This window comes from Copadichromis virginalis, linkage group LG5 (assembly GCF_057382275.1).
Source record: "Copadichromis virginalis isolate Kocher_CV1m ecotype Utaka linkage group LG5, C_Virginalis_male_GT1.1, whole genome shotgun sequence".
Taxonomy (NCBI): Eukaryota; Metazoa; Chordata; class Actinopteri; order Cichliformes; family Cichlidae; genus Copadichromis; species Copadichromis virginalis.
The window spans coordinates 5021380-5048651 of record NC_140622.1 but is presented as its reverse complement, the minus strand read 5'-3'; the positions used below and the strand labels follow the sequence as shown (position 1 = coordinate 5048651).

The window sequence follows — 27272 nt, the reverse complement described above, 5'->3', positions numbered from 1 at the left end:
CCAAAATGAGGAATGGGCCAAAATACCAGCTACTGTGTGTGCAAACCTGGTAAAGACCTATAGTAAACGTTTGACCTCTGTTATTGCCAACAAAGGTTATGTTACAAAGTATTGAGTTGTATTTTTGTTATTGACCAAATACTTATTTTCCACCCTGATTTACGAATAAATTCTTTACAAATCCTAACATGTGGATTCATGGATTTTTTTTTTTCACATTCTGTCTCTCACAGTTGAAGTGTACCTCTGGTGCAAATTACTGACCTCTGTCATCATTTTAGGTGGGGGAACTTCCACAATCGGTGGCTGACTAAATACTTTTTTGCCCCACTGTAAGCACACCCTTTCCTGAAAATGTGCACATGACATAACTAGCAGCTGGGCTTACTGCCAAGTTGCTCCACATCTGGAAAGAAATGTATGGTGCTTTTGTGAAAGGCATTAAAGAAACAGGTATTTACTGAAGGACATCAAAAATACATTGAGACCACTGGATAAATGTAATTTATGTTTAATACAAACTTTCCTGCCAAATTATACAAATTTGAACACTCTTAGCTGAACATGTTAAAAATGTCAGGGTGTTGCAGTGGTTAGTGCTGTCACCTCACAGCAAACAGGTTCCTGGCTGGGCCCTTTCTCCAACTTGGACCTTCTCAGTGCGATAAATAAACTATTTTTTAAAATGGCTTAAAAATAGTATGCCTAAAGAGTGTACCTGTAACCCATCTCAATTTCCTTCTAATGCTTTGATGACAACAGCACTCAAGATGACTCAAGATTCATGGACTTCAACCTGACACATGGAGTCCAGCATGATCTGATAATGTTTGAAAGAGCTCTTTTATAATACGTTTCACGTTCTCAGAGATCCTCGGCAGAGCCAGGCTGTCTTTGTCCTAGCTGACTGACAAAACCTAAAACTCCAGTCAGAGATGGTGTGTATCACCACTGTGATTATCAAAACTGAAAATACAGACAATATCCTCACTCACTTTAAATTACTATCCCATTTGGCATTAGGTTAGTAATAATTTATTGATACAGATATTTTTCCTAAAGAAAGAAGCTACACTGGATCTGTAGCCTCAATGTTTATGGCAACCATCTTCAATACCATTCCTACAGCGTTGGCCAAAACAGATGAATAGGCAAAGCTGCACTGCAAACAGGAGATCCAGGGTTACCAATTGTGGTTAGTGTACAAATAGTACAATCCAGCAAAGACTGAAAGCGAGCTTACTGCAAACAGGCAACCTCATGTGCTCCAAGTGCGTACTCTGAAGAGCACAAACCCAGGACAGGTCCAGTATCAGCAAATGTCCAGTTTGTTAATTAAACATTGCTTTTAGACAGTGAAGACTTGGGTCACTTTTTGAAGTTTAATGCTGGCTCCTTTGAGCGACCTGTTTTTTCACCAGTGTTTGTAGAAGCGCTCAGCATTGCCATTTAGTTGATACAACATGCTCTGTTGTATCAACAGCCTCTGACCTCGCCTCCACCCTCTTTATTTCAGTTTGGCTTGGTCCAGGTGCACTTGATGCCGAGCAGTAAGACGTTAGGATGGCTCAGTTAAAATTGAAGTCTGTATTTAAAGAAAGAAAAGAGACAGGGGGAAATGAAACAAATAAAGTCCACAGACACTGTTTGACTTAATTAGCTAATATATTTAATTTCTAACAAAAAATAACGTGTTTGAGTTATTTTAGCCAACACGTAATTGTACTAAATGTACTAAATCACTTATCTGCTACCTGCTGCAAGGCCAAACAGATCAAACCTCTGGCTCAGGCTGTTGTATCCTCACACCCACACTCCTGACACTGAACCAGCCCCACTGATATGTGAAGAATGAGGTAAGTTATTTTAAGTAAAAAAAACAAAACATGTCTAATTGCAGGATGTCATTTGGGACTTTTTTCCCCATGCACTATTAATGTTTTAATTTGATTAATTTAATTAATAATCCATTATCATTATAACATCACATAAAGTGCATTTTTGGACAAGTGTGCATTGCTCTGCATATGTTTTGCACACTGCCTGTGACTGCTGCAAAATCACATTTAAACTTATTTTGTTTGGCTATACTTTGTTTAATTATTACCCAAAGGATTATTTAAGTTATGTTTTCCAATACCTAATATTATAAAAAAAATACTTTCACCATTTTATAGATAAGAATTTAAATACTCTTCCATCCAAAAAGTTAACATATATTTGTATTTATATTTTATAGTTATATTTTGTGTAAAGTACCAATCACTGTAAAATAAATAAACAATAAATAAATGAATAAATAAATATTTTTAATGTAATGTTATCAATAAAAATATTAAAATGTAAAAAATGACTTGCACACATTTCATCAGTCATGCATAAAATAAAAATATCTATTTAAACAGAATATTGATCCTTGTCTGCAAAGTGTTACAGATTTAGGGCTGGCATGGTTTGCAATAGTAAAGTGGTCGGGCCAAAAGGGATTTTTTTTCTCTTATCTGGGCCCCAAACCTTAAAACAGTCCTGCTAACTAGATTTAAAGATAAGACATGCACAATTAATTAAACATAGAAAAAGCACAGGAGAGGCTACGTTCAACTAACACACAAAGAATCCATTATTATATTTCTAAAACACCAGACTAGAATAGTCCTAGAATAATCCTAGAAACATAATAATAAATCAAAACTAGAGCTCAAGAATAACAATGAAAAGTAAACTAAAAACTTGTAATACAATAACCTCACAATAATCACAATAACCAGGAAAGGACCCAACAAAAACCAGACCATGTCACACTTTCTTTTATTGTAAAGATGATCAAAATCCTGATTGTAATAAAGCAACCATTTGAAAAACAGAGGACTAGTGTTTAAAGTGCGTCTTTAAAAACGAAATAAAAATAATAATAATGCTATTATGTCTGTAGAATTTGGGGGGGGTCTACAAGTTAGACCTTTGCAAATGTAATAACCAGACAGTTTCGCGTTTTTCAGTATAAAAATACTTGACTGTAGCCCATGTAGCCTATATTTGCCCGTATTCTTATTCCTGTGTAATGGTGGTTTCCCCATAGCAGAGATGGCAGTATATTCGTTATTAATTCTTCGCTGTGATTTTCAAATTTTGCAAAGCAACACAGTGGACCAGACTGAAACCCAGCAACTTTTATTCCCACGGTGCATGTTTGACACGCATACTTCAATGGAACCGCGTGAGGGTTCCGCATAATGTGCATCGCCTTTGCTACCCATCTGTATGAGATATAATTAGATTATTTCACCTTCGTGACACGCGGATTCATTTGATGATATTACTTTTTTATTTAGGTTAAAGAAAAAAAGAAGAAGAAATAAGAGAGCACTTGAAAAGTTTTAGTGGTATTTCTACTTCAGACTGTCCACTCCAGTTTCATACATAGCTGTTGCTGTATTGTGTCCGTTTTCTCTAAACAAACGGCAGTAATTAGGCTGTGCCAGACTCTTAAAACAAGTGCTGTTAAAATCCCTTTTATGGTTTGAGTCTGAGTCGGTTACATGTTGAGGTGAAAAATACAACTCATGGTGAAGTATATCAAAGCTTCATCTAACAGTCCAAAGCAGTGTAGCACATAACACAAATAAGTGTCAACAGCATACTTCCTGCTGCACTGTACAGAAGAAAGATTTGAGGCTTACTAAATACGCAGAAAATAAAAATATATAAGTTGTTACAATGCTTAACACTTGGAACAGTTCAAAAATAGAGGTATATGAGCTGGAGCTTCAGCTTTAAGTCTTTTCGGTAACATCCAGGGAACCATCCGGACACTTGACTTTCTCTGTGCACTGACACCTCAGTGACCTACCCCTCGCCAGTCCTCCCTTAAGCACAATCATCAGTCGCAGTCACGTACTTTGTTCACGGATCTGTGGAAGTGCTGGCGGTGCGTGACATGTATAGACGAGCAACTCGCGTAAACTGATTCTGCGCCCTATCCACTCCTCTTGTCGAAACTGGTGCACATGTCTGCGGGTAAATCCACGTCCGCTTCTATGGGTTTGCGGTAAATAATTGCGCTTTTGAGTCCGGCAAGAGACATCCTGGTCCGATTACTGAAGTCTTGAAACTTAGTCAGGAAATCATCATTTCCTACTATATAAATCAGCGGGTTTATCGCGCTGTTTAGACAAGCCAGGAATCTGCCGACCTGGTGTGCAATGTAGATGTCGTCGAAGAGGTGGTGACAAAGCCCATCTTGTTTCAAAATCCTGGTAGTGAGATTTAAATTTCGAAATATATGGTAGGGAATGAAACAGACGGAGAAAAGTATGACCAGAATCACGACCAGTTTCAAACATCGCTGCTTCAGCAGTGGGTTGACATTGGCGTTCTTTCCCAGAACCACCACGATGTGTCCATAACAGCCCAAAATGATGACCAAAGGCAGGACAAACCCGGTGACCGTCCAGCTGATGCTGTATGGCAGGTAGTATCTGGTCAGGTTGGTTGAGGTGGTGTCAAAACACGAGTTTGGTTTTTTTTCATCATTCTTGTCAAAGAACATATCAGGAGTAATTTGAATAATGACCAAAACCCAGACCAGAGCGCTTATGGCCAGAGAGTGGCGACTGGTGATTTTCCCCATCACTTTCATCGGGTGCACAATGCCCAGGTACCTATAGATGCTTATGCAGGTAAGGAAGCCGATGCTGCCATAAAGGTTGAGGTTGAAGCAGAAGCGCGTCACCTTGCAGAAAGGCTGGCCAAACTGCCAGTCACTCTCACGCGCGTAATAGTAGACGAGGAACGGCAGGGTAAACAGATACAGCAGGTCCGCCACCCCGAGATTGAACATGAAGATGTTGATGTTTCCGTTTTTCTTCCAGCTCACACATACGCTTCTCAGTCCACAGATATTGGACACCGTCCCGACAATGAACACGGTGATAAAGACGGGCGGCAAAAAGCTGTGCGTAAAATTTAGATTGATTAGGTTGCCCTCACAAGGTCCTTTTGTGTTGTTTACAGACATCTCTCGCATTGATGTAAAACCTTTGTCATATAAAATCTCCTACAAAAACACAGCAGTCAGTGATCGGCTCGCTCAGGGCAATGACCTCCACTGAAAGCTAATCGTGGAAAAAAAAACAAAACCCACAAGTGAATATGCAATTTAAAAAAAGTATCCGCCCACTTTTTTCCAGCTATGGTAGCACACTCATAATGACGTAAAGAATGGGGGGGGAAGTAAAAATAAAAACAGACACGCACAAAGTACAAATTAAATCATGTATTGCTTTAAATCATTTGACATCACAGATGCAGTCAGCTCACTGCTGTGTAAAACGACACTAAAGGATACAGCTAGCTATCTCACCGTACCTTATAATATTTAAATGACTTCGATGGTATGTGGCCCAACCAACTGAAACACATAAAAACAAATGAAATGAAATAATATTTAAACAAGCTACAGAAACGTTTTCAAAGATCAAAGAATATGGATTTATTAAAAGATTAATCAAAAAACTGTTCTGTTGTACAGAATGTCACAACATAGACATTCTGCTTTATGACATTAATTTCCCCAGGCGTCTCTACTCTGTCCCAGTTCCCCTTTTTTGTATGTACAGTCTCTATAATCCTTTGTCACACTGTCTGTGGAACCAGTCTGGCCATTCTATTCTGACCTCTGGTGCCAGCAAGCCACAAACTAGATAAGCAATCGTTAATCTACTTGATTTAATCAGGCTAAGATATAATATATGACACACTGGGTTCTTATATGTTCTTATTTCAGTTCTATTTACATGTGCGTATTGAAGTAGACCAATGACACAATGGAAGTCGAAGTACTATACTAGTAATGCTGATTATTTGTCGCCACCTAGTGGCTTACCCCAACACATACATACATGGTTGTTCTCAGAAACAGGTAACGCTATAAAACGAGACAACATTCGAATTCACAGCAATTTAGAATACCTAAATAATCTAATAAGTATGTCTTGTGCTGTGGGAAGGCACAGTACATGAGATAACCCACATGGTACATGCATAATATGGAAATGCCACGCAGACCCCAGCTAGTTTGAGCTCAGGCCCTTCATGCAGTTATAGCACTGTGATCTGCACTGTTGCCTAAGTTTTGCCATGAACTGCTGAACCTTCTTGTTATTGTGTGTGTGTGTGTGTGTGTGTGTGTGTGTGTGTGTGTGTGTGTGTGTGTGTGTGTGTGTGTGTGTGTGTGTGTGTGTGTGTGTGTGTGGATAGATAGATGTATGGATGTATGGATAGATAGATGTATGTGTGTGAGTGACCTGTGACAGAAAGAGATTGCCTTCACATCACAGCCAAGACAGACTAAAAGGTCCTGATGTTAGTAAAAATGATCAGTGCTAAAACAGAGCTTCTCCCTGTTTCCTAATAACAAAGCACTGCTATTCTTAATCAAAGAAATCAAAATATAAGTTTGATCAATACATAAATGAGAAATGTAGTGTGAATAGTAAAAAATGACTGTTCTTATGTCTGGTCTTGTTGCAGTCTTGGGCAACTGCTTTGTCTACCAGTAGACAGTAGTAGTATTCATGCCCATTTCTTTCTGTGCCCCACTCTGCCATGTACCTGTTAAAGTGTCTCAACTGCTCTAGAATCAGTTAGTGGTGTGCCTTATAACTACTGCATCAGATGCTTTGCATTGTATTTGGTGATGTAAAGCTTGGATGCAACTGCCCAGCCAGTGAAACTCATTGCATGAAGCGCTCAATGAACTGTTCTTGAGCCAGTCTGTAGGCCACATGAACTTTGGAGGTCTGTAGTGATGTCGCTGACCCCGCTCTGTGATTTTACATCGCCTACTATTTTAATGACTGTTGCTGTCCTTCCCAGTTGTTTCCACTTTATTATAAAACTGCTAATAGTTGACTATTTGACTGATATTTAGTAATAAAGAAATTTCACAAGTGGACACAATTTCACAGCTGCACAGGTGGCATCCTGGCACTGAAATTCACTGAGCCCCAGAGAGCTATCCACCTAGGCATGTAGAAGCATGCTTGATTTTATACACCTGTAGCCATGGAAATGATGAACTCCTGTATTCAGTGAGTTGGATGGCTGAATGAATACTTTTGGCAATATAATGTATAAGATTCCAGTTCACAACAGTATACCATGGTCATGGAGATGTTGACTATGTTTTAGTGCACATGGACAAGATGACATAATGCATATTTGTTTGTCTCCGCCCATTTAAAGATTATTGGTACACATGTAAGAAGAAACAGACAGCTGCTTTTCACATTCAATGTCCATTCTGGTTTTTCAGCCCATATGCAGTTTGTGTCTTAGCAAATGACGGTTACAAAACCTCAGATTTTGAAGATAAACATAATTACTGGGACCCTCTGGTGCACTGTGACAAAGTAGCTATGCTTGAACTCATTTATCACTTCTCCCTCTACCATATTGATAATTTATCCCTTGTTTGTTTGTTTGTTTTTTTACAGTTGACCATAATGCTTTAATTTAGACATTGCTGGTGTAACTTTGCTTTACATACTTTCCCGGGTTAGTTTGTGGTAGAATTGGTTACATCCATTACATCCATGCATATATTTCTAAAGCAAATACTATACTAACCATCAAGTCTTTTGAATTTTCTTCTGTTCACAGGTCAATTTCTAACAAATTATGTTTGCTTATGTTGCTTTGGTTATACTTACCATGTTTATCCATTTGTTCAGGTCCTAGATCTAAAACAGGTGCGTGGGAGGGGCCGCCCCAGTACTTGTTTATATAGGGTCATGATGTCATTGGTGCCCAACTGGGTACAACCAACTAGAGGGTTTTTAATTTTGTATAGTATTATTTATTTTATTTTTAGTTGTATTGTATGCAGTGTTTTACTTTTCAGGCCATTTAGCTGGGTAAATTAGTTTGTCGACTGGATGCATAATTGCATTCCTGTTTTTTGATTAGAATTGTAGTGTTTGTTCCAACCTATTTTTCAATGGTAGAGACTAATGAGGTTCAGGTGTGTGTAAAGTCCTGTTGAAAGCAAGTGAGATTTTGCCTACCAGTAGTGATGGCCAAATGAAGCTTTCTGAAGCACTGAAGCTTGTATTGAAAAACGGTTCATTACTCGAAGCTTTTCAACACAGTCCTCTCCGGTGACATCTGGTGGCCAAAAATACGAAGAGCAGCTTGAATCCACAAAATAAAACCAACTGCTTCATTATGACTGATATTGGGCCGCCGTTGCTTTGAAAGTTTATTTTTGGGAGGTTAAGAAAATGTGGTTTATTTGTTTAATAAATAATTTTGACCAGTAAACTCTTCTTGTTTAAACATGCACCATGGCGTGGTCTTTCTTTGCTTGTGACTTCTTGATGTTGGTAAATACAATAATTGAAAAATACCACGTTACATATAATATACATATGATAATGTACAACACATTGTGGAGTATGCTTCTGCTGTGAGCATATATAATATATATAATATTATATATTAGGGAAATTTTCCTAGACATATTTTTGACCTGGAGGTAGAATTGATTGTGAAATGGAAAGGGAAAATGCTTATGAACAAAAACATGATGCATTTAAAGTAGCTCTTTCTCATTTTTATTTAAGAAGAGAATTTGTTCCACTGTGCGATGGCCGAACCTGTTCCTTTTCGTGGAGATCATTTCTCCTGCCTTAAGGCAAATCCCTTCACATGGAACAGAGGAGGCTGGAATGCAGAGAAACTGGTAGAGATGCAGTTATACAGTCTACCTGGGCCCCACAAACTATCAGCTGAAGAGAATAAATAGATTACATTGCTGCACATTTGGCAGACTAACATTTTCAGATTAATTAAACAATAAAATATATATTTTTATAACATTACATGTAAAGAGTCAAGTGGAAGTTTTTCTAAAGTTATTTAATGGTATTTATACTATGAAAGCAGATTTTTTTTTGACATTTTAAGTTTTTTCCCATTATAAGATATAATAAACACGCACAAAACAAAAGCAAACGGCCAGAACACAAAGCTGGAAAACCCACCCAACTGACCAAAATCAACTCAAAATTCTCCCACACAACAGAACCTCCTCTATTCCTCGCTGGCTCCAAATCTCTCAATGGAATGATCAGTGGTTTGCTATCTGTCACCATCAAAACACCACAAATCCCGCGAATGATTCGCTTCCTTATAAACCATTGAATCAGACACCGAAGCAGTTAGGTTCTAAATGAAGCTTCGGACGTCACTGATCACGTGACTCTGGCCAAACGAATCAAGCTTCGACACAGTGCTTCTGAAGCAGTGTGTTGATTTTTTTGACACACGCACCGGAGCTTCAGCTTCAAGCGGACCATCACTACCTACCAGGTTTTAAAATGGTATAATAGAGATGCCGAAAATAAAAGTACACTTAAAAGAAACTGATGTTGATGCTGTCTACTTATCGCCTTCCTAGCCACTTGGTCTACACTACCTCACATGCACACAGATGCGGAAAGTACAGTTGTGGTCAGAAGTTTACGTACAGTCATCACAAATACCGTCATAATTTGGGGCTTTTAGTGATTTTTTTGACTGTTTGGTTGTCCTTATCCTTGGGTGCTCCTTGGTTGTCCTTGGGCTCACTCACCAATTTCTTCTTATCTGAGGGTGACAGTTTGGGTCTTGCAGACCTTGGCATATAGTGGTGACATATCCAAATAACTTGTAAGCATTTATGTGCAATTGTTTGAACTGATGATCTTGGAATCTGTTTGGAAAGTGTTTGGACTGTCACATTCCAGCTGTGAAATGAGCACTGGTGTGCAACAGCTTGTCAATTTCAGATTCAGTTCAGGTTCAAAACAGAGTTCAGACAGAGGTCGGGCTCAAACTGCAGAAGACAGAGTGCCTTAGTAAGTGCCACATTTATAATGTGGCACACATCTTGTTGGTGCTGTCACTTGGTGTTCGCTTGCTTTGTGGTAGAGTATCACTTCCTGTTCCTGCTCAAACATAGTGGTGTTTCTGAGTAGTTTATCTGCTTAGCAATTTAATTAAAAACTTTTCCTTTTTCATAGTATAATCTAGTGATGGGCAGATGAAGCTCCATGAAGCACTGAAGCTTTTCATCCAATTGGTTCACCCCAGCGCAAAGCTTCTTGAAGCTTCATTTGCTCTAGCAGGACACCTACTGGACGTAAAAATATTAGTTGGCATGAATTTGAAGAGTGTGGCCTTTTGCACACAGCCTGTAAATGTCAACAACAAAAGGAGTGTGTAAAACATGTATATTGTAGTGATGGCATTATACTGTGTATATTTATACTAGCAGTATGGAAAATGATTATTTGGAAATGCTTAAAATGGAAATGATCATTTACTGTGAGGTGAGGTGTAGTTGGAGTGTGGACAGTGGTTGTGAGAGTTGCAGTCGTTCACACTGTAGGTCTTAAAGCTCAATTCCGATTTTTTGATCAAATCCGATTTTTTTGTCTGCTTGTTCACACTACAAATAAAATGTGACAGCAAACGTGCTCCTGTGTAAACCCTCAAAGCGGCCCACTGTGCAAAAGAAGACGTCACACACAACGCGCTCTGTTCAGACCCAGACCAAACAGTATTGTTTGACTGATGTAATCAGTATTGTTTTACTGATTATATCTTTATATTAAGATATAAAGACTTGTTTCGGACTTTACGTTCCCCAATTTTTCTTTAAGTTATTTTGTTATTTACATATGGCCTAATGATCCTTATTGCTGTTTTAGAGGAGCGGTGCTTCAAAGGATAGTTGCAGATTTCTGTCAGAATCTGCAGATTATACAATATAAATAAAATGTTCACGTTTCTCCAACGCTCTCTTCCCAACAGTTTCACTGACATCTACACGGGATGGACGGAAGCATTCGCGATGTCTTCTCTGGCGCTGATAATCGGCGTCTGTCTTGTGTCAGTGATGTAAAAGACAGATTTAATGCGACATGACCATCAAACAGCAGTCGCTTTCTAAAACATCAGATATGTATCGGATTCAGTACCACATACCAGAGTGACCCAGGTCGGATTTGAACATATCGGATTTGTGCCGTTCACACTGTCACACCATGATCGGATATGGGTCGCATAGGGTCAAAAAAGTCGGATTTGACGCGCTTTTGCATGCAGTGTGAACGTAGCCTTAGTCCAGAATACAGCAACTAGGCTGTTAACAAAAAATAATACAGAATTAATTTTGAAATTCTATTGACCGCTTTAAAAGCCCTGTATAAATGTTTGATCCCTTCCTGAATTTGTAAGTTTTTCTCTCTTATCAAGAGATAAACAGTCTATAAGTTTTATGGTAGACAAAATATTAACCAAAATCCTGAAGAAAAAAAAGCATGTCCCATAAAATGTATTAATTGATAATTGATTTTCATTGAATGAAATCAGGATTTGATACCCAAGCAAAATATGGCTAGCAGCTGATGGAGAAACACTTGTGGGCAAGCGATATCACCTTTCTTAGTTGCGTACCAAATTTGTATACATCCCAGGAGGGATTTTGGCCAATTCCTTTTTACAGAAACACTCCAGATTCTTTAGGTTCCCTGGCTGCCACTTGATAACTTCAAACCTCAACTCCCTATAAAGATTTACTATTGGTGAGGTCTGGACACAAGCTATGACCTTAATGTGCATCTTCTTTAGGCACTACTTTGTTGTTGTCAGTATGTTTTGGTTCATTGTCATTCTGTCCACAATCCATTGCATCCAGGCTGAGGGTGGGAGATTCTCATTCAAGATTTTACTGTACATGGCCCTGTCCATTGGTGCAGAAGACAGTGACGTTGTCTTCTGCCTTTAGCATAACAGCATAGTGTTTCCACTTTTGTGCTTGCCTGTGGGGATGGTGTTGTTTGGGTCATATTCAGCATCTCTATTCCTCCAAACAAAGCATGTCCAGCACAGTTTTGGTTTCATCTTACCACAGAACTTCGGATAAATTTATTACAAATTATTTTTTCTGGATTTTTGGTCTCTCACTTCATTAAACTTAAACTAAAATAACATTTAAAGACTGTTCATTCCTTTTTAAATTGGCAACCTTATGATTTTAGTTTTAGTTGGCACGGTGGTTAGCACTGTTGCCGCACAGCAAGAAGGTCCTGAGTTCAATTCCACCATCAGGCCGGGGTCTTTCTGTGTGGAGTTTGCATGTTCTCCCCGTGTTTGCGTGGGTTCTCTGGGTACTCTGGCTTCCTCCTACCGTCCAAAGAGATGCAGTTAGTGGGGATAGGTTAATTGATTAATCCAAATTGCCCATAGGTGTGAATGTGAGCACAAACGGTTGTCTGTCTCTGTGTGTTAGCCCTGTGACAGACTGGCAACCTGTCCAGGGTGTACCCCGCCTCTTGCCCTATGACAGCTGGGATAGGCTCCAGCGCCCTCTGCGACCCTGAAAAGGATAAGCGAATGGATGATTTTAGTTTCCCCCAATATCTCAGCACTTTCTTGCATACTCAATATGAGTATATTTGCCTATTTCAAGACCTATTCTACCTACCCACCATTTCACGACTTACTGCTCTGGAAGACTTTTAGAATTCATATTAACTTTAATATATATACAGAAGACAGTTTACGGATGGACCATGGACGGAAGTAAATTGATACATTTTGAACGGGTTTTCAGCTTCAAGTTCTTGGGCACCCACATCTCTGAGAATTTGTCCTGGCCAACTAACACCTCCAGCCTGGTCAAGAAGGCTCATCAGCGCCTCTTTTTCTTGAGGACACTGAGGAAGAACCACCTGTCTGCTGACATACTGGGTAACTTCTACCGCTGTGCAATAGAAAGCATCCTGACCAACTGTGTCACGGTCTGGTATGGGAACTGGTGAAAACCGCCCAACGCATCATAGGGACTCCACTTCCTGCTATTGAGGATGTCCACAAGAAGAGATGTCTACACCGGGCACGCATCATTCTCAGGGACTCCTCTCATCCTGCCAATGAACTCTTCCAGCTCCTCCCCTCCAGATGTCACTACAGGACCCTTCAGAATAAAACCAGCAGGTTTAGGAACAGCTTCTTCCCCACAGCTGTCATCGTACTGAACTCAGTCCCTTGCTGAACCTTCTCATCCACACTTACTCAACCCTCCTACGCCCCTCCTCCCCCCTATCCCTCCCGATGACCAAGATCATGACTGTCATTCATTCTCAGCCTCCACCATATGCTCACACTGGATACTGCTATAGTTCAGGACACTGACATAGCATAGTCTCTGTTATAGAGCGTACACTGTTCAGTATTATAGTCTTTTCAGAGCGCTACACCTCTGCTACTGTTTAAGTAGTGAAAGCTATATTCATAGCACTCGGTACATCTGTACATATGTATACAACACTACATTTGTCTGGAGTTCATCTGTTCATTTGGTCTCTGTATAGCAATATAAACATCTGTATACTTAACTGTATTTTATTACCCTGTATTTATACATGTGTAATGACAATAAACTTGACTCTGACATCACAGCGACTGGAGTGTTGGTAGGTAAGGGGAAGTTTTTGATGACAAATATTAGGATTAAATGTTAAGAAGTCACACAGAATAGAGGCATTTCCAACCTTTATTAAAACAGTTCCTTTATGTAGTTGGCAATAAAAAAAACAAAAACACAAAAAACCCCCACAAACATTTCCATTTATTCAAATGGCTTTAGCAGTCAAAGGCAGAACGAAGGACTGCTGCAAAGGGTCAGCCACTTAAACTCTGGACCTCATTGTGTTCAACTGTTTGTAGAGATGTGAAGCAAAGGGCTACAACCAAATTAGCCAGGGCTGGATTGCATAGAAAACAAGTGACTCAGTCACTGAAGTTTAGACAGGCATAATAGTTCCATAACCTGAACAGCAAAAGAAAGCACAAAGCGGGAGCAGAATGTATATGGATAATATTTTAAGAAGAGTCATTTGAATCAAACAATAGATCAGAAGTCTTGATTTAAAAAACAAACAACAACAACAAAACAGTCATTTCAAGTTTCCCTCTTCAAATTAACTCATCTCCAGTTTATCAATAAAACATTTAAAAAAACAATAAAACAAAGGAGGTGAGCTGAGGTATGTTCATCACAGAAGGTCAGGAAATTAACATTTGTTTTAAGAGCTTCATGACCTATCCGGGGCTAAATAAATGTAATCATCTCTGTCAGTGTTAATAAGGGTTTTGTTATTTTTAATTTTTAAACACACTGAACAAAAGGAAAAACAAAGAAACAAGGCAGCAGCAGATTTTTCAAAACCTATGTGATGTTCTTGTAATGCAAATCTTTTTAAACATGCCATCAAGGAAAATTAGAACAGACATTGATGAGTGGAAGCAAAAATGAAATCTACCCAGAATGTGTGAGGAATGGCTCAATGAAAAGGGGAAACAGGAGGTAGCACGATTACAAAGACAACTTTTAGTCAGCTCAGTGCAACTCTGCAGCCAACTGAATCCAAAATATTGAGCTGGGGGTCATTGCACTAACATCTCCCTCTGCTTACAAATGCAATCATTCAAACATTTGATACCAGGCACAACTAAACTGCATAAAATTTGAAAGACATCAGCAGCTTTGCTTCTTTGCTCAAACAGCACAACTGCAGTTCCCAGTAAAAATGTGACTTTGCATGCCAAAAGCTCCAAGAACAGAAAAAAACAAACTGCTGAGTCACCATCTCATTTGAAATTAATGGAAAACTTATTTGGGTAAAATTACATTCATGGTTCCCTTTTCTATAATTACAATTAAATACTGAAGAAGCTAAATTATCAAGGCCCATATACCCTGGATCATGTAGTTGCATGCAAAATCAAAGATGGTGAAGCAGCTGGTGCAAATTTGAATTTAAAGGTATGACACATGGAGCGGTGATGTGTCACTAAAGTTCAACTTCAATGAGAGATATTCAAAAAAGAAGCCAAAATGTTGTATAGGTGGTGCAATCTGCAGTAAGAAAGCATGCAGTAGTGACCAGGAGGGGGTGGAGTGTAATGAATAGGTCCCACTTCCCAAATGTGAAGATACACCCTTTTACCTTCAGCTGAGTAGATCTGATTGTCGTGGATTGTGATGGACAAGCACATTGTAGATTAAATGATTAGTAAATTTTGAAAGGACTAGCTTGGACTGACACCTTGGCCTGCAAGACAGCCTACAAGCAGCTTGGAAAGATGGCAAATGGGACCACAACACAAATTCAGGCTTAAAACATCTGGAATTATTACAGTGGCTAACAGAGTTTACCAGCTATTATTACTTAATTCTAGAATTTAAACCCAACAGAGAAAAAAAAAAAAGCAGCTGACATGCTTTTCTATCATGTCCTAAGATCAGAAAGCTGTCACTTTTTAGAGAAAAAACAAAAACAAAAAAAAAAAACACCCCCAAAACAAAACGAAAAAATTCACACACACGCTCCACCGCATCAAGTGAAAATTTTCCAGCAGCAGTTTTTATCTTACATCACAGTGTTTTCATTAAATATCATCAGAGTTCCAGGCTGGCGACCAAAGTGTCGCCATTTCAAGTCAAGTGTGAAATGAAAAATGTTGCTGCATCTCTTTTATCCGTTCCATCTATTCCCATCGTGAAGATGAAACAAATCATTTATCAGTAGCACTGGCAAATGAATTTAATCTAACAAGCAAAAGAATTATGATCCCATTTCACCATCTACATTACAGGAGAAACTGCTCTTTACTTCTTTATCTTCACAGTCTTCAGGTTGAATGAAGGCAGATGCACCAGCTTTGGACAGCAACACACATCTGCAAAGAAGCAGGAGAACCAGTGAACAAGCAGACAGATGCACAAAACCTTTGGTTTATTACACGTGGGACATGGAGGTGGACAAGCTTGGGACAAAGTGACAAAGTTTTTGTTTTGTTTTTCTAAAGTCCTATATTACAAATACAGAGGATAAATTCATTTGCTATAAAGTTAGAAATAAAAAAAAAAAACCTGTAATGTCTGGCACATTTTGCCATCAGAATTATGATCTGAATGCACCGTTGTGCCAAAGTTCCTTGACTGTGTGTGAGAGAGAGAGAAATTACAAAATGTACTTGATTACAAGGGTGGCTAGTTGCAATAACAATCCCCAGGAGCCAAAGGCAGACAGAGATAGATCCAGGAGATCGGGCCATCCACAGCCCAAAAGAGTACCTGAGACCACACATTTTGGCAACAACTGTGTATCCAACCCAGCAGAAGGACGAGAGTCCCAAAGAACCAATTCAATTCAATTCAATTTTATTTATACAGCACCAAATCCCAGGCGACTGTTGCTGGGATCGACCAGAGGCAATGGGCAGCTGACCTCACTAGAGGCCATGTGCATGTGCCTCATGTGCCTCGGGGCCTTGTGACATCTGTCTAACACACATTTGTGACTTCAAATATTCTAACCAAGCGTGTCAATCTTAGCTGATTTTTGGAGTTAAAAGATCAAACTGCACACTGCTTTTCTCCTGACACATTTCTGTTTGGTAGCAGCACATCTGCCATTAAAAATAATAACATGTTTAAAAAGTGTTTTCCTTGTCCCCTGGAGGATTTCAGATCGGTGCCAGGTGTTGTTCAGATTCAGAAAAACATGTATGGCATAGAGACAGCTGGACAGACCTCAGTGACATACATTCTACAAGGCTGATCTATGTGCAGTGGCGAGTATGTGAAAAGAGCAGCAGATGTGCTGAATCAGTACCTGTTGCAGTAAATAGCTCCCAAATTTATTACAGCAATGCCCACTGCAGACTGCACACACGTTAAGCAATTGACACATTTGCTTCCAGCAGATGGACAATGAATGTAAACTGAATTACACAGAAATATCTTCAAGGGCAAAGTCAGCAGTATATCAAATGAGTGAATATCAATACTGTAACCTACAAGAACAGTGAGTAAGCTGACTCTAGAGTCAAGACAAAACAAATGTTTGACTTGGCAGATCCCAGGGTATATCATAAAATAATCCATCTCAGCCAGACCAACCCCAAATCGCTGGTGGTCAAATAAAGGAATCTGTGAAAACCTGGTTTATGTGATCAGCTCCCAAAAACCTTGCATCCCCTGGTCATATTCACACATTAAAAATATGTGGCAGCATGGCAGACTGCACAGATGTGTTTATGGTAGAGCTGAGAGGATCCAAAAACTCTGCTGAATTCTGCAGCACAAACAGGCCCTTTGTTAAATGTGACTTAACCATTACGCCTTTCCCTGCAGACTGCACCCAGTTATGCAGTCATGCATTTCCACTTGTACTGTTACATAAGTGACTTAGATAGCTTTAACAGGGATTTGGAGCTTCATCCTGCAATCTGAATACGCATTGATAATGAGTGCTGACTTATGAGTGTTGCTTCATGCAACACGAGAATCTGATAGACCCTTTGCAACATACTATTCAGAACAGGTTTATTGTATACTCAAAACGCTCATCACACAGGACTACCTTTTGGAGCAATTGTGTGATGGAGAGCTTACCTTTACATGGATATTTGGTGATTTTTAGGTCATTGTGAACTGTAGCTAAGCCAAAGAGAGTTAACTAGGATGTCAGCAGAACAAATACCATCTCTCTCTCGTATCTCTGTACACACTGAGGCTGCAATTCTTCCAGACCTATTGGGTCAGCAAACCTCTACAAGTCTTCTTGTCCCTCCTTCCTTGCTGAAGAACAACTAGCACACCATCATGCACATAAAAATGCAAAAATACTGGCAGCTTTTACCCTTCCTTTCTTTCTTCTTGTTGTTTTCACATTAGTAGGAGACAAAATAACTGACAGTATTGTGTCTTCTGGATGTTGGAGATTTGGTGTGTATTCATGTGTTTTTGTGCATGCGTATCTGTGTGTTTGACTCTAGTGAATCACTATGTGTGTTAGCCTTGAAAGGAGCATGCGGTGACTGCAATGAAGAAAAACAAACATATACGCATTCTCTGATGTTTATCCAATGATGCAAAATTTTGCACTGCAGAAAAAAAATCTGTGCTCGTGACTTTACTTGCATAAATATTAATTATTAAACTGTAAATGAGTCAGCCCATTTGAACTCATGACAGTCTTGCTCAGCATGGAAAACGTGCAGGGAGATGAGCAGGGGATGGCTGAAACAATGCATGCAGGGGTGGTGGGAGTCTTCACAACACTTAGAGGAAGAAAGCAGAGCAAGAGACCGGAGGTCAGCTGGGTTTGTAGTGCCCCCACCCCCCAATGTCACATTATGCAATGGCAAACACAAGCATAGTGTGTTGTACAGTCACGGCATACAACGCTCACCCATCATGTGCACTGACCATGTTCAATAAGGGAATGTATGCTCCCTTTATAACCAGCCATCTGTGGCTCAGAGGTCAAAGGATAACTGGGGCTTTGGTCACTCAACCAGTGGTCTTGGTTAGCACCACCACAATACACACAGGCATTTATACATGTGAGAACAAATATCCAGAGTCCAGTCACTAAATAAAGTATGTAGGCACTACACAAACAAATGCCCCGCCCACTATTACAAATAAATTAATTCTGTATAATAGGTCCCAGTAGCTCACACCTCAAATGTAAATTGAGGCAAATAACGTACAGGAACCAGATTTGAACAGAAATGAGAATTCTCATATGAATAATATAGATTGTTATTAAAGCACAGGTAGGCAGCAATAGACGATCCAAAGATGTTTCTCAGAAGACGATCCGATTTTCTCTTTAATTTGACAGCAGGGCAGAGCCAATATTAAAAGAAATACAGCAGTGGTCCTTCAGATGCTTGGCTACAAGATGAACAGCCAAAAGCAGTAGTACTCTACATGGAGGAGGAGACTAGATAAACTCAAGGCAACACATTGGGAAGGCAGCCAACTATCTGTAATGTAGAGAAGTGTGATGAAGAAAGGGATGCCTAAGAAGTACAGCAAACTGTCCATACCGGAGTCTTTGAAAACTGCAAAGCGAAGAGATATAGGAACAGAAGCCAGGAAAATAAACCAGCTGTTCTCCACTGAACCATCCAAGGTGTATTCTTAATGGCAAGGGAACAATATGAGAACAGCCCCACCAAGGCTGGAGACAGAACAATCCTTGAGAAGGGAAACCGTGCACTGTATATTAGGCCAGTAAAGTAGGGAATCCACACACAAATATGAACCAATCTGACAACATGTAAAACTCTTTTACAAATGCATACATCAAGAAAATGATCAGATTCATGAGTTGAACTTCATAAATTTTGCGTACATGATCAGTGTTGATTCAGGTTTGGATATATGCATTAGTAAAACAGTTTTACATGTGGTCAGATTGCTTCATATCTTTGTATGGATTGAAGCACATGCGGGAGTCCTTAAATGTTACACATAAATCACAGAACATTTGTAAGGCTTAGTTTACCCTTGTGGATCATATCATACGTACTTGCTACCTTTGTGAGGCAAATTTGTCTCCATACTTTACTGGCCTGATATACAACGCACGGCTTCCCCAAACACACTTTACTTGGACCGTTTTCCTGAATACATATGGCAACTTATTATTGACACCATAAGTTTACTAGTGGATGATCCACCTCAGTCAATCAGTTGTTCATGTGGAGTCATATCGAACAGTCTGCGTTTATTTTTTCTGCTGTCTATGGTTTTTACTCTATGTTGGCTAGCTGGCTAGGTTGCTGATGCACTGGTGTTTTATATCATTCAGCTACTTAACCAAAATCATATCATCCTATGGAATGATAACTCTCAGTCTCCACCTTTGTGGACTGCAGCACTTGATCTGCTCTGGAGATCCACAGTGAGCTGGAGGGTCACTCTTAAGCTGGGCATACACTGCGATTTTTTCAGTCGCGTTATTCAGCTCCTGCTCAAACTGTGCGACTGAATCGCAGGAGTTAGAAGTTCGTAGCTCATAATGCATGTTCTCACACTATATGCCCGACGTGCTGATGTAACCTGATTGCTCACAGTGTGCGTCCATACACAACACGTGGTGTTCTTGTTTCCGGAAATGTAAGAGGAACCCGGAAGTGGGGAGACTGCAATCTGTGTCCAGATCCCACACTGCACTGCCATGCTGCTCTGTCTTTTTCACTTCTATTTCTGTGTTTGCGCATGCGCAGCGTGAGAGGTTGCGTTAAATCAGCTTGTGACACTGCTTCATCAGTGAGATACCCTCACGAGGGGTGACCAGGATTTCAAACAGGTTTGATTTTCTTGTGACCATACGACCGTTGATCGGGAGATGGTCATGAGGTCTTAATCGCCTCTCATTACCCCATGTATACTACACGATGCATGACACACAGGTGAAAAATAGTCTCAAAATGGGCCAAAAAAAAAAAAAAAAAAGTCACACAGTGTATGCCTGTCTTTACAGAAGCTGCAGCAGGTGGAAGACTGGTTTATGTGCTGAGCAATTACCACTGGGGCGAGCTGCAGTTCAAGACTGGAAGGTTCTATTCCTTTACAGAATAAGAGACTTACTGGAGATCGGCTGGTGATATTTCCCACTTTTCTGTCAGAAGGTACTTAGTGAATAAAAAAAAATTCAGTAGTAATATTACTAAATATTATTTAGTCAATAAGTTTAAGAATTAATTAGGTAGCCCAAGGCCTTCCTATCTTGTACTTTTCCTTGGCGGCTGGTTCCTTTGCTAGTTTTCTATTTTCTTGGTCCTCAACATCAAATAAAACCTGTGCAGTCAATACTAAGCATATTTGATGTTAAACCACAATAATATCTTGATTTCATATGAAGTAGTATTGACATAGCATTGGCAATGCTTTAGAGAAATTCCCCAAACTGTCTCAGTCTAAAGGATGATCTGAAGTTACTTCATATGATACTTCTCCAGTACATTACAGAGCAGGCTGAACATTTCAGATAGCAGTAATGTACAATGAGTTCAGATCGATTTTTTTCTTTTCAATTCACTTTGACTCAGCAGAGGGAGCAAATCTGGACAAGGAATGCTGTTAGCTAAACAATACAAACAGTACTAGCAGACGAACTGAAGGCAGAATAACCGTCAGCAAAACAGAATGCTGGAGGGTGATTAAAACGAGACGTGTACCTGTAGAACAGTATGGCTGAGGGTCATGTAGTACACATAACTTGGTCCATTCTGGCTTGCAGCTCAAAAGCATCTGGTCGGTCCTGAGGGTTGACAGCGAGCATGTCCTGAAGCAGCTTTTTCACTCCATCTGACATACATGACCTGCGTTTCTGTGGGATGCTCAGTACCATCTTTGGATTCTCGAGAAGTGCCTCACCAACAGGCATAATGTCACCTCCCTGTCGCACATAGGTACCCAATAGCTCCCTCTTAGACTCAGAATCAATAAAAGTAATTCTCTCCAGCATGGCCCAGATGATGATGCCCAGGGCAAATATGTCAGCCTTGGCTGTGTAGTGGCCCTCCCACACCTCAGGAGCCATATAGAAGTCTGAGCCACAAGCAGATGACAACCAAAACTTGTTGAGGTTGACGTTTTTGTTCTTGTCTTCACAGTCTTTTCCCTCACTGGTGTTTCCTAAACCAGCGCAAACTTTACTCAAGCCAAAGTCTGCCACCTTCAGAACTGGAGTCCCTGATTTCTCTGAAATTAGGATGTTGTCAGGTTTGAGATCTCGATGAACAATATTGTTTTCGTGCAGGAAAGCAACAGCACTTGTTAGTTGGAGCATGAAGCTGCTGTTTGTTCGTGGGTTGGGTCGCCGAGATAAGATGAACTGGTTGAGGTCTCCTCCTTCGCAGAACTCCATGACGAACCACAGGTAACAAGGTTCCTCTGGGGGGCCAAGCACTCTCTCACCTGTAACAGCGAGACACTTATCAGATAGACAGTAAAAACAAAAATGATAAAAAAAAAAAGAGAAAAAAAATGTAGAATGACACAGTTTATCAAAGTGATGTGTATGTGGTATGACGAAGTGCCTTAGACCTGCATTCATTTTAATGGCCAGCAGGCATCTCGATGTGCAAAAAGACTTCCAGTTCTACAGATGGGAAACCGTTAGTCATCGAGTAATTTAATGAGTCATCAATTACTCAAGTAATCGGATAAGAAATACTCCAGTCACTCGATGAATCATTGCAGCCCCATTCAAATTATATATGACCATTTAACATGATTTTCTTTATCTCCCTCTCATTTTGCCCCCTCCACAGCTTTCCTCCACTTCACCTCAAAACTCATCTCCTAAATTGAAATCAGGGCTCTAACACACACACACTATGTGCATAAAAATCCTTATTTACTCCCGACATTGTGCTAAAACTCAGTTTCCCTCTGACAAACAGTTTGATTACATTTTTGACTGCAGTTGGCTGAAAATGTAATCTACTGATATCTAGCAGTGATACACACTGTACACAATCTACAAAAGGTCTATATACAGGGCTGCACTGGTAATCTAGCATACTGGGGATTTTTCTGGTCGGCTGAAGAATATATTTTTATTTTCCTTTGTCGATATAATTATACAGGCTACAGCACTGACAGCAGCATGTGCATTCATTTTCATTACTGACACTGAATTACAGAAATAGACGCAGCAAAATGTGTCAAATTTACTGACATGTTGGGGCTGCTGCACTGGCTGGCTATAATTTCTCTGTATCTGTTATTGTATAATCTGCTGTACATTATAAAGCGCCTTGAGGCGACTGTTGTTGTGATTTGGCGTTATATAAATAAAATTGAATTGAATGATCCCTTTGCAAGTTATGGTCCTCGTAAGTGTCCAGATGTATGATAAACAGGGTATGCTGTACTAGGGCTGGCCCACATCATACCGTTCACATTAATACCGGTAAAATGTTAGGCAACGATAAGAAAGAGGAATATCGCGATAGAATATGGGTAAAATGCGCCTGCGCAGTGCCTTTGTTTTCATGCACACATGGTGGAAAAAGCATAGCGGCGACAGAGAATGTGAAGGGCGAAAGCGGATCGTTGAATGAAACAGATGAACCAGAATTGGTTTGTAAAAATGCTGCAACTTCGGTGGTGTGGAACTGGTTTATCTTTCGCCCGTCAGATACACAACAAACCACAATTTTTGGTAGAGCATGCTAGCGGGCCGTCGTTATTACCACACAGCACGTTTAAAATCAATCCTTTGATTTTTCTGAAAATTGACAGTGTAATCCCGTGTGCCTTATGTATGAATTCTGGTTGTGCTTACTCACCTTGAAACGATTTTATGTACACGGCGCTCGAAAATCTGTCAAATGTTTTAGTATGACTTTGCTAAGCTACTAAGCCGCACTGCTTGATGGACTATCGTAGGCAGGAGCCTCGCGCAGTGATACGTACTGTGCTTCAACATAATATTACCGTATTGTGTGTGTATAACCTCTTTTTAAGTTTTGTGGATATTATACATGGTTATGCTGAGGATATGTCGGCCAGTTTCCACTGGAAATGCCTTTTGGTTAAACTGTCAGCGAGGAATTTGCACTGTTAAATTTTATTTATTTATAGAACTTTAATGCACATAAAAAACAGCTGCTTGTTTAAGTGAAAAAACATTAATGGGGTTTCTTTTTTTTTTGCACTAATAAAGTTGTGGAGTATTTTGTCTAGTGTCAATTATATCGTCAGTTATATCGTTATCGCAAATTTCCAAAAGCAGGGCTCGCAAAATCGCTAGCCCGACGTCCCGCACGCTGCAACTTCTTATCTGGTGCGCGTCTTATTTTGACAACGAATGCCGGGTGTGTTGTTGGTTTTCCCTCGATCGACAAGCGCCTTTGTTACTGGGACCAGTAATTATAAAAAAGGCCCCCATTAGAATCCATGAGAAATGCATTACTAAAAATAAACCCGAAAAATCTGTTTAGAACAGCGCACTATGTTGCAAAGAGTGAACTACCACTGGCAAAATTTAGCAGTCTTTGCAAACTTCAAAAAGCAAATGGCCTCGATCTTGGTTCCACTTGTCTCTTACCCGTGACTTCAGTGGAAATTTCAAATTCAGGATCTGACACAGACTGATTCATGTCCTACACAGTAGGGCTGCTCAATTAATTGAATTTTAATCACGATTAAGATCTGGGCTTTCAACGATCATTAAAAATGCCTGAGCCGATTATTAGCCCCTCCCTCGTGCTTTACTCTCGCGCTGCTCCGTGTGGCAAATCGAGCGCACCTCTCTGCATTTCGAACACGTGTCACAACAAGAGGACCCGAGGGAAGCTTGGAAAGCTAAGCAGAAGTTATTTGGAGAGGAGAGTGACTGCCGTTGGTTGAAAAGAGAGGTTAAAAAAAGAAAAAAAAAAAACAAACAGACGTGGATCAAGTAGACATAGTGTGTAAACTTTGCTACAGTGTCGTAGCTGCACCACAGAGCAACACTGCAAAGTTCACTAAACAGATGTTTACATTTTTCATTTATTTTTTATATTGCAAACATTTGCACTGTTATCAGTATTTGCACACTATTTTATATTATTTTTTGACAGTCTTTAAAGTCATTATTCAATACATTGTTATTGTTAAATAAATATCGTCAAATAATCGAGATCTCGATTTCAGTGAAAATAATCGTGATTATCATTTTTGCCATAATCGAGCAGCCCTACTACACAGTTCTTACAAGTTCATAGAAATTTCTGTTCAATTAGAACCAAGTATTTAAGTTGATGATTGTAATTTTTATACAATGTTGTAATTTGTGTTTCAACAATTTTTTGATTAATGTTTTGTTTCCGTTACAATATTATACTTTAATGTATAATATTATAACGGAAACAAAACATTAATCAAAAAATTGCTCTCTTTTTTTATTCGGGCTACTTAAATTTATTTTGGGCTACCAAAAATTGAAGAGTCCCTGCCCGAAGGGCTACCAGGGATTTTGAAATTTTGAGAGCCCTGAAATGTATATTGTGATAAATATTTTTGGTCATATCGCCCTGCTCTATGCTGTACTGACAAGTTGCTACATTATTTGTACTCTCTTTTAAGTGGTTGTGTATTATCGAGTCTATGTTATACATGTCTTTAGGAAAACCTACTTTTAGATGCTTCCCTTGTCACGTAGTTTGACTTGCCAGAGTTTATGCCTGCTGTCCTTCCTGACGCAACCCCAAAGGGGATTTGCGTCTCTGCCTGAAATTAACCTTTCACTTACCAAGAAAATGTGTTACCAGTACACTGTGGGAATATTTTATGTCACTAAGAATTAGTGTCAAAAAGGTGTTGAACAACCAGTCTATAGCTTATGTTTTCTTGTAGAAAAACAAAAGTTAATAAATTTTATAAATACTTTGTAAAGAAATGGTAAATGGCCTGTATTTGTATAGCGCTTTACTAGTCCCTAAGGACCCCAAAGCGCTTTACACATCCAGTCATTCACCCATTCACACACACATTCACACACTGGTGATGGCAGCTACATTGTAGCCACAGCCACCCTGGGGCGCACTGACAGAGGCGAGGCTGCCGGACACTGGCGCCACCGGGCCCTCTGACCACCACCTGTAGGCAACGGGTGAAGTGTCCTGCCCAAGGACACAACAACCGAGACTGTCCAAGCCGGGGCTCGAACCAGCAACCTTCCAATTACAAGGCAAACTCCCAACTCTTGAGCCACGATTGCCCCATAACACAGTTTTTAATCCAAGGCAAACTGCCCACGTCTTCTTTGATCTTCTTGAGGCAATAATCTTTGATGGGGTTTTTGTACTTGTTACATAAGTAAACTAAGTAAATGGTGAGACATATCTACACCCCCCCCCCCTTATGAAATCAAAAGCCACTTCTACTGAGAAAACCTACCAATCAATGACTGGTGGGCCTGAGATAAACTGTCCTAAGATAACATTGTCACTGTGCGTTTAAAGAAAGCATCGCCAGGGAGGTGATAGCATCGCCAGGGAGGTGATGGCACCGAGACAGGCTAAACCAACAAAGCAAAAACGGTGTAAGTGTAAACTTGTCTTAAGTGCACGGATTGTGAGTGGAATGTGAAAATTACCTCTAACACAAGCAACGCAACAGACTCCATTTTAGTGTGTCAAAATCTACCCATCCCCCAGCGAGTCTGTGTCATGGCGACAAAAACAACTGTGCTATAATGACAAAGCTAACCCTCCAAACTAACCTTTGCAAGCATAAGAACCTTATTATGGGCCTTTAAAAGATAGCTACAGGCCAGCACAAGGCACGAATCACAAAAAGTAAAACCAGCAAGATTAAACAGCCTCCTCTGGGTAACAATCAGGTCACCAGTGATCCAAATTGTGACCAAGCCAGAACTGAAACTGATAACTAATGAACCCCAATGATTAGTAATTGAAGCAAAATATGACAAAACCGTGGCACAAGCAGCAAATCCATATCTAAATCTGACGCAGTGCCCCGTCCTTAGAACGTAAAGTCAAAAGTACACTGAATAATCCTCTTATTTTGGTTACATTAACCTAAAAGCAAAACATGTTGCTACACAGCACAACTATCTAATACCTAGGATGCTATTTTATTTCGGCACTAATTGTGAACACATCTTTTATCCAATTTATCTAATCTCAGCTCAAACAGGTAAAGCTGTAGGGCTAAGCGAGAGCGACCCCCACCTTTTAATGATGTCTCCACCAGGCGCAGGTACTGCTTGGACAGTTTGTTTCCATGACTCATTTTCTGTGCCATACCGTTCCTCTGCAGCACGCACTCCTCTAGATGAACAACATTTTGATGCCTTTTTTCTAGACTTGCTAGCGCCCAGAACTCCTGCAGGGCGAGCTCCACGTTTTCCGGCGCGTCGCACCGCAGTTTCTTTACAGCAACTTTAGCACCCGATCTCCGGGCCAGAGCTTCGTACACCACGCCGTACGTTCCCCTTCCCACCTCCCGCAGCAGACTATAGCGGGGCGCCATGACCTTCTGCTCCAGGCCGTCCTGCTTGAAGAGGCTGGTGTCCTCCTCCATGTCATGGTCCTCTTCCGTGTTTCCCACGTTCAGACACCGAAGCACGCTGGACTCGTCAACTCCCGCTTCGGTGGTTTGTCTGCAGCACGCTCGCGCACTCCTTGTACGTCTCCGCCAGTTATCCCCACCGACGGTGTCCGCGCGACAATCGCTCATCCTTTCAACAAAAACGGTCACATTTTTCCAGCAACAGTTCCCGTGTGTCTCGTCACCTTTCTACAGAGAACACAGAAAACTTCCACAGCAATGTGGGACGATATCGCACGAAACACAAACAGGAAGAAACGACAGTGAGGAAACACTAAGCATTTCC

The 27272-nt window shown here is 40.2% G+C and overlaps 2 protein-coding genes across 2 annotated transcripts; both read right to left on the bottom strand.

Annotated features, from left to right (window-relative positions):
* Positions 1 to 2398: 2398 nt before the first annotated feature.
* Positions 2399 to 5079, bottom strand: LOC146708774 (P2Y purinoceptor 1-like). The gene has a single exon (XM_085458014.1). It carries the CDS (start codon positions 5024 to 5026, stop codon positions 3977 to 3979), a length of 1050 nt encoding a protein of 349 aa, XP_085314140.1. The 5' UTR covers positions 5027 to 5079; the 3' UTR covers positions 2399 to 3976.
* An 8506-nt stretch (positions 5080 to 13585) lies between these two features.
* On the bottom strand, positions 13586 to 27270 carry LOC146708773 (serine/threonine-protein kinase 35-like). Its single transcript, XM_085455592.1, has 3 exons — positions 26608 to 27270; positions 21097 to 21838; positions 13586 to 15792 (listed from the first exon to the last, which is right to left on the bottom strand). The coding sequence occupies exons 1-2, from the start codon at positions 27113 to 27115 to the stop codon at positions 21120 to 21122; spliced, it is 1227 nt and encodes a 408-aa protein (XP_085311718.1). The 5' UTR covers positions 27116 to 27270; the 3' UTR covers positions 13586 to 15792; positions 21097 to 21119.
* Positions 27271 to 27272: the final 2 nt, after the last annotated feature.